General features: G+C 43.8%; 1 protein-coding gene across 4 annotated transcripts in view; it reads left to right on the plus strand.

Moving 5' to 3' along the window:
• MED1 (mediator complex subunit 1) overlaps positions 1-7,000 on the plus strand; it is a 42,463-nt gene extending 35,463 nt beyond the window's left edge. For 3 of the 4 annotated variants that reach the window (XM_053265409.1, XM_053265410.1, XM_053265411.1), the window contains one exon: positions 514-7,000. In XM_053265409.1, the coding sequence (XP_053121384.1) occupies positions 514-3,787 (3,274 nt within the window). In that variant the 3' untranslated portion in view covers positions 3,788-7,000. The remainder of the gene's footprint in view (positions 1-513) is intronic. The other variant, XM_053265412.1, reaches the window with a different exon arrangement.
• The last annotated feature ends 140 nt before the right edge of the window (positions 7,001-7,140 follow it).

Here is a 7,140-nt window from a genome sequence, read left to right on the forward strand (position 1 = left end):
TAAGCAGACCAGCAAGTACTTTAGTGTCTTACTCAGTAACATGGGGGCAGTATTTCAGTTTAGCAGTTTTGAAGAGACCCTGGGGCATGTTTTATGACCTTGTTCATTTGAAAAGTTGCCAGTTAACTCTTAACTGACTTGTGAATTAAAACACTTAATGTGTTTTAATTCTGTTCTGTTCATGGAATGAGGACCATACCAAAACAGGGCCTGCTTCCTTGTTTCCCAGGATGCCACTATCCTGCCATGGAGCTAATGGCAACTTCTCTAGAAAAGAAAGTGGAGGACAGCTTTAGAACAGTTTCATATGATTTGCTGAGCACGATACTCTTTGTGAGGAAAGTACTCCTGTATGTAAGAGTGTCTGAGTGGTACAAAAATAAGGCTAAATACTTTGTAGAGAAATTCTTAGCACTGTTCAGCATGGTGAATGGAGCTTTGAATGTCTAAGGTCAAATTACTGCAGGCAAAGTTGGCACTAATTCAGCTTTCCTGCTACATTGTGTCTTGTAGATGCATGTCAATTCCTGTGACTATGAGAGCCATCCGGAGAAAGGCTGAGACAATCCAAGCTGACACGCCAGCATTGTCCCTTATTGCTGAGACAGTTGAAGACATGGTGAAGAAGAACCTACCACCTGCTAGCAGCCCTGGTTATGGCATGACCGCAGGCAACCCAATGAGCGGTACTACCACTCCAACCAGCACTTTCCCTGGGGGGCCCATCTCCACCTTGTTCAACATGAGCACGATCATAAAAGAACGTCATGATTCGGTGGGCCATGGGGAGGACTTCAGCAAAGTGTCTCAGAACCCCATTCTTACCAGCTTGCTGCAAATCACAGGCAATGTGGGCTCCACCATTGGCTCCAGCCCCACTCCTCCACACCACACACCTCCCCCTGTGTCATCTCCTGCGAGCAACACCAAGAATCACCCCATGCTCATGAACCTGCTGAAAGACAATCCAACTCAAGATTTCTCAACGCTCTATGGAAGCAGCCCTCTTGAGAGGCAGAACTCCTCGTCTGGCTCCCCAAGGATGGAAATGGGACCAGGAGGCAACAAACAAAAGAAGAAAAAATCACGCATCCTAGTGGAGAAACCCAAGCATCAAACAGAAGATGACTTCCAGAGAGAGCTGTTCTCCATGGATGTTGATTCTCAGAACCCCATCTTCGATGTCAACATGACCACTGACACCTTAGATACCCCGCATATTACTCCGGCACCCAGTCAGTGCAGTACTCCACCGACAACCTACCCACAGTCTATACCTCATGTCCAGCCCAGTATTCAGAGGATGGTCCGACTCTCCAGTTCAGACATCATTGGTGCCGACGTCACAGATATCCTTTCTGACATAGCAGAGGAAGCATCCAAGCTACCAAGCACCACTGAAGATTGCCCTCCCATTGGAACACCAGTGAGGGACTCATCCAGTTCAGGACATTCTCAAAGTGCCCTGTTTGACCCTGATGTCTTTCAATCAAACAACAGTGAAAATCCCTACACTGACCCAGCTGACCTGATTGCTGATGCTACTGTGAGCCCAAACAGTGACACTTCGAATCAGTTTTTCCCTGATGGAGTTGATTTCAATCCTGACCTCCTGAACAGCCAGAGCCAAAGCGGTTTTGGGGAAGAATATTTTGACGATAGCAGCCAGAGCGGGGATGCTGATGACTTCAAGGGCTTTGCACAACAAACGATAAGTACTCTGGGTGTGCAGGTGCTGGGGGGAGATGGAGGGGAGAGTAAATTCAAGGCAAGCAGCCAAGCGGACACTGTCGACTTTAGTATTATCACTGCTGCCAGCAAGGCTCTGGGAGTCTCTGATGTCATGGAGCATCATAGTGGAAGCCAGAGCCCCTTACTGAGCACAGGAGATTTGGGGAAGGAAAAGTCGCAGAAGCGGGTCAAAGAGGGTAATGGATCCGGGAGTTCCTTAACGGGCTCTGGGCTGGATGGAAAGGGTGGAAAACGCAGCCGCACCCCATCCAGTGATGGGAAGAGTAAAGAAAAGGTACAGAAGCGGAGGAAGGTGGAGCCAGAAGGCAAATCTCCCTCTCATAGTTCATCCACCAGGCCTTTCACCCCACCAGCAAGCACAGGTGGCTCAAAATCTCCTGGAAGTTCAGGCAGGTCTCAAACTCCCCCTGGGGTAGCCACTCCTCCCATTCCCAAAATCACCATCCAGATTCCCAAGGGAACAGTGACGGTTGGCAAACCCTCCCACGGGCAGTACACAAGCAGCGGCTCAGTCTCCTCTTTGAGCAGCAAAAGTCACCACAGTCATTCCTCCTCCTCGTCTTCTTCTTCCTCGTCGTCATCATCCTCGTCCTCTTCGTCTTCCTCATCGACCTCGGGCAAAATAAAGAGCAGCAAATCGGATGGGTCTTCTGGGTCCAAGATGAGCAGCAGCCTCTACTCGGGCCAAGGCGGCTCTGGATCAGGTCAGTCCAAAAGCTCCACCCAATCAGTGGGCAAGCCTGGGTCCTCCCCCATCACAAAACACGGCCTCAGCAGCGGCTCTGGAGGTAGCAAGATCAAACCTCAAGGGAAGCCTTCATCGCTTATGAGCCCTTCCATGAGTAAACCAAACATTTCTCCTTCTCATTCTAGACCCTCGGGCGGTTCTGACAAGCTGGCCTCTCCGATGAAACCCGTTCCAGGTACTCCCCCGTCGTCTAAAGCAAAGTCCCCTATTAGTTCCGGTTCTGGAGGTTCACACATGTCTGGGACAGGATCAAGCTCAAGCATGAAGTCCTCTTCAGGGATGGGGTCGTCCGGTTCCATGTCCCAGAAGCCACCCTCTGCTTCGAATTCGTCGACAGGATCATCATCTTCCTTTTCATCCGGCAGTTCTTCCATGTCCTCATCTCAGAATCAGCACGGGAGTTCCAAAGGCAAGTCCCCAAGCCGGAACAAAAAACCATCTTTGACTGCTGTCATTGACAAGCTCAAGCATGGCGTTGTTACTAGTGGCCCTGGTGGAGAAGATTCTGTGGATGGACAGCTGGTCCAAAGTTCCAGTTCCTCAAGTCACTCCATATCCTCCAAACACAACCTGTCTGGAAGTGAATTGCAAGGGAAGCGGGAGAGAAGCGACAAGGAAAAGTCCAAAGTATCTGTTTCAGGAGGCTCCTCTGACTCTTCTAAGAAGGTATCTGATTCAAAGAATGTTGGAAGCACTGGAGTAGCCAAGATAATCATCAGCAAACATGATGGCGGTTCTCCTAGCATCAAAGCCAAAGTCACCTTGCAAAAACCTGGGGAAGGAAGTGGAGATGGCCTGAGGCCTCAGATGACATCTTCCAAAAGTTATGGATCACCATTGATAAGTGGGTCTACTCCAAAGCATGAGCGCTGTTCTCCCAGCCACAGCAAGTCTCCTGCGTATACCCCCCAAAACATCGACAGTGAAAGTGAGTCAGGATCGTCCATAGCAGAGAAATCCTATCAGAACAGCCCCAGCTCCGATGATGGAATTAGGCCTCTTCCAGAATACAGCTCAGAAAAGCATAAGAAGCACAAAAAGGAGAAAAAGAAAGTGAAAGATAAAGACCGTGACAGGGATAGGGATCGTGACAAAGAGAGGGACAAAAAGAAAACCCACAGCATTAAGCCAGAGAGCTGGTCTAAGTCCCCCATCTCTTCAGAACAGTCTCTGTCTATGACAAGCAGTGCCATTCTTGCATCAGACAGGCCATCTAGACCTAGTCCTGATTTTTTGATTGGGGAGGAAGATGATGATCTCATGGATGTTGCCCTAATACGAAATTAAGAATATTTGCTGGGTGGTGTTCCATTTAGGTTTTTTTTTAAGATTTTTGTTTCATTTTTTAGAGCTTTGGTTATGCACAGTAACCAAATGGTTTCCAGTACAAACAAATCCTTTCATTTGTACAATCCTCTTGATGGATGGACTGTAATAAGAAATTTTTTTAACTCCTGGAATTTTATATGAACACACACTCACACTCACACACTTTCATCTAATCTCTACCACAAAGAACTGATATACCAGAGGTATAAGCCTGTCACATGCCTGTAAATTTTCAAGATATAACTGAAACTTAGGCAGAAGCTAAATATTTTACATGTTTTAATGAAATCACTTTTTTCTCTTGCACCACTGTTTTTGGGATCGTTTCTTTTCTGATGCATATTTTTAAACATTTTTAGCATTCTGGAATGAAGCCTGATTGGTTTTTATTATTCATATTTATAAAAAGAGCAGGAAAGTAGTTCCACTTTTAAAACAATTAGTGGAATTCATTTAGGGTCTGATATCTCCCCATTTCCCAAAGGTGTTGGTTGATTGCCTTCTCCTGTTAAAGAGAAAATCTGAAATGAGCTTTCTGTGTTCAACAGATCGCACCATTTTATTTGTTCCTCATCCACACTATGAAGTATTTTAATATAAGTCTGTTGTATCATTACTGCCATTTCATTTAATCTTTTGGATTATCAATTGTTTTTATATACCCAGGAAAGCTCTGTTGGCTTCCATTCATACCTTCTGTATTATATGGGGCAAGACTTTAACTTGGTTAATTAAGGGATCTGAGGAATGTAGAGTTTTGGATTTCTCAGCAGCTGTTGATGAAGTTCAAAATTCCTACCTGGGTGAGAACACCATTATGAAATGTGGAAGTTATGCCCTTTTAGCCTTTAGTGGGTCCAGCTCACTGGCATTATGGTTGTGGGGTCTGTTCATTCATTGGTATGGGAGCCACTGTAGCATGGCGTCTTCTCATGTCACTCCAGAAACTTTGAGAACATTAAAGTCACATTGGAGAAGCTGACAATGCACCTGCATGCTTCCCATGGCAGTGTTACCTCACCTCCCGAGAAGGGTGATGTGATTTCATTTTTGACTCTTCCAACATATCTTCAGAGCTCTAGTATTACCACTACAGAATAGAAGAAGCTACACTTTTGCAGCTCACATGCCAGTAAGAACCAGGCCAGTTGTAAAGAAGCCTGTAATGTTTGAATGTTCAATACATATGCTTAGCTTAGCACTCCTGTTCCTATCTTGTTACAAATTGAGGGGAATACTCTAGAACATTTGCTTAACATACCATCTATATCCAGTGCTGCCATAGTAGACTAAGATTCCCTCTGAGAATTTACCTTGTGTTCTAAGATTCCCTCTTAGAATTTACCTTGGTTCACAGACTGTGAACCAAAGCTCTGTGGGCCTCTATCACACACACACACCCCTACCTCTGTGTGAGCAGCTAATACTTTGTTCTCTTCAGCATCTTTGTATGGATCCTGATATTCACGAGACTAGGACAGCCCCTGGTCATACAGAGCTTCAAGTGTTACCAGAGCATCTAAATTGGGCATGGGCATACTTCAGGGCTTTGTGATAGCTAACCATGCATCTAAAACTGTTTGCACCCTTATAAGGTTGTATGTCATGGGTCTGCTCCACCATTTGTTTTCCATGATTGAGAATCTGAGCTATTGGAGAGAGGGAGAAAAGAATGAGCAAACTCATTCTCACTCTCTGTAGAGTAACCCCTGACTTGCACTCTCTGTTTCCGATGTATAGAAAATCATAAATCCAGAGCAAACATCATGATTCTCTTATTGCAGAAGCCTAACAGTGTGGTGTGCATATATTGAGGCCCATGGAACATCAAATGGATTTAAGTAATTACATCTTTTACAGTGGCAATCACATCTTGGAAAGTAATTCTGTGTCTGCTTAGGCCACAGGAGACTGTCATCTGTTTAATTACCACAGTATTCTTTTTTCATTCTGGGGAAGCTGGGTTTTGAGTAATAGTGTGCAAGAACTCTCAAAATGGAAGGACCTTGAAAAATGCTTCCTGTATCCAGCAGCATCTAAATGGTAATTTTATAATGGAGCACTTTTTGCAGCCTCTAATTTGAATGGAATTGTTGGAAATATTTGTGGGATGTAGACTGAGTAGCAATGGAATATACAATTGGTCCTTTAAGTACTTATAGCATCTAAAAAATTAAAAGAGATATTGGATTTTGAACCATGATCCTGTTAGACCTTTGGGAGTGGTTATCAGTTTTCCTCAAATCTCACACAGGATCTAAAATTATTCTTGCTATGTTTGAGTAGTAGATTTTTTAGTTATGCAAAAAGCTTCAGGCTAAAAACAGGATAAGTTCAATCCACTCTACTATGGACTCCTGGAAAGATTCCTGGACGGTATCACACAGGTCTCTTCCCACCCATCCCTCCCTTAACTCACATGGACTCAGCATGCAAGATGCTCTTATGGGAAATAGGAAGGTGTACATAGGACCTGTAATGGCCTGGAGCACTGAGTATGTATGTGTTGCAGGGAAATGGGTAGAATAGGGCCGGTACATTTACCCTATATTGAGCCCTATGAATTCTATTAAAGTCTAAATTCTGCTACCGTATCAACAAAAAAGACCCAATAAATGATATCGGGGGGGGGGGGGGGATAGTGATCCTGTCTGTCATCCAAGCAGGTAGAAAATTGTACACCCTGCTTTTAATACATATTCTAGTTTTCTCCCTCAGTAGGGACAGGTTCTTCTTAGGGAACAGGGAAAGGTGGCCATTCAAAACCAGTTCTTTCAAATAGAAATGGAGTACATGTGATATCACTCAGTATCACACAATCTTCTTTTGTGTTAATGGTCTCATATTTTACTTCTAAAAGTACATTTGATCATTCATAATATTTTACATCTCTCAGTATTGTAAAGATAAAATATACAATAGAAAATAGGAAAGAGCCAGACTTTAATCTCAGGTAAACTTGCTTACATTGAGATTAAAAAGTTAGTTATTTCCTTTAAATGTAAATAATATGTTATTTACTCTTATTTTATTACAATTTGTGTAAATACTCACTGCTTCTTATGACTTGGGAGTAGGGTGGAGGGGAACTATAATGTCTTCTTAGCTTCTTGTGGTTGTACCTCAAATAACATGTTGGTTTTACATACAAATAAAATTGTTTGATATAAATGCTTGGCCCATCTTGATTACTGCACTTAAAAACTTATCATTTTCTACCTGGAAGAAGTTCTGATTGTTAGTTGAGTACTACACTGTACATTGTACTCAAGAGGGGGACCGTGTTGGAAACCCTCGCTTTTGAACAAGAC

The sequence above is a fragment of the Hemicordylus capensis genome, chromosome 6 (genome assembly GCF_027244095.1).
Source record: "Hemicordylus capensis ecotype Gifberg chromosome 6, rHemCap1.1.pri, whole genome shotgun sequence".
Classification (NCBI taxonomy): domain Eukaryota; kingdom Metazoa; phylum Chordata; class Lepidosauria; order Squamata; family Cordylidae; genus Hemicordylus; species Hemicordylus capensis.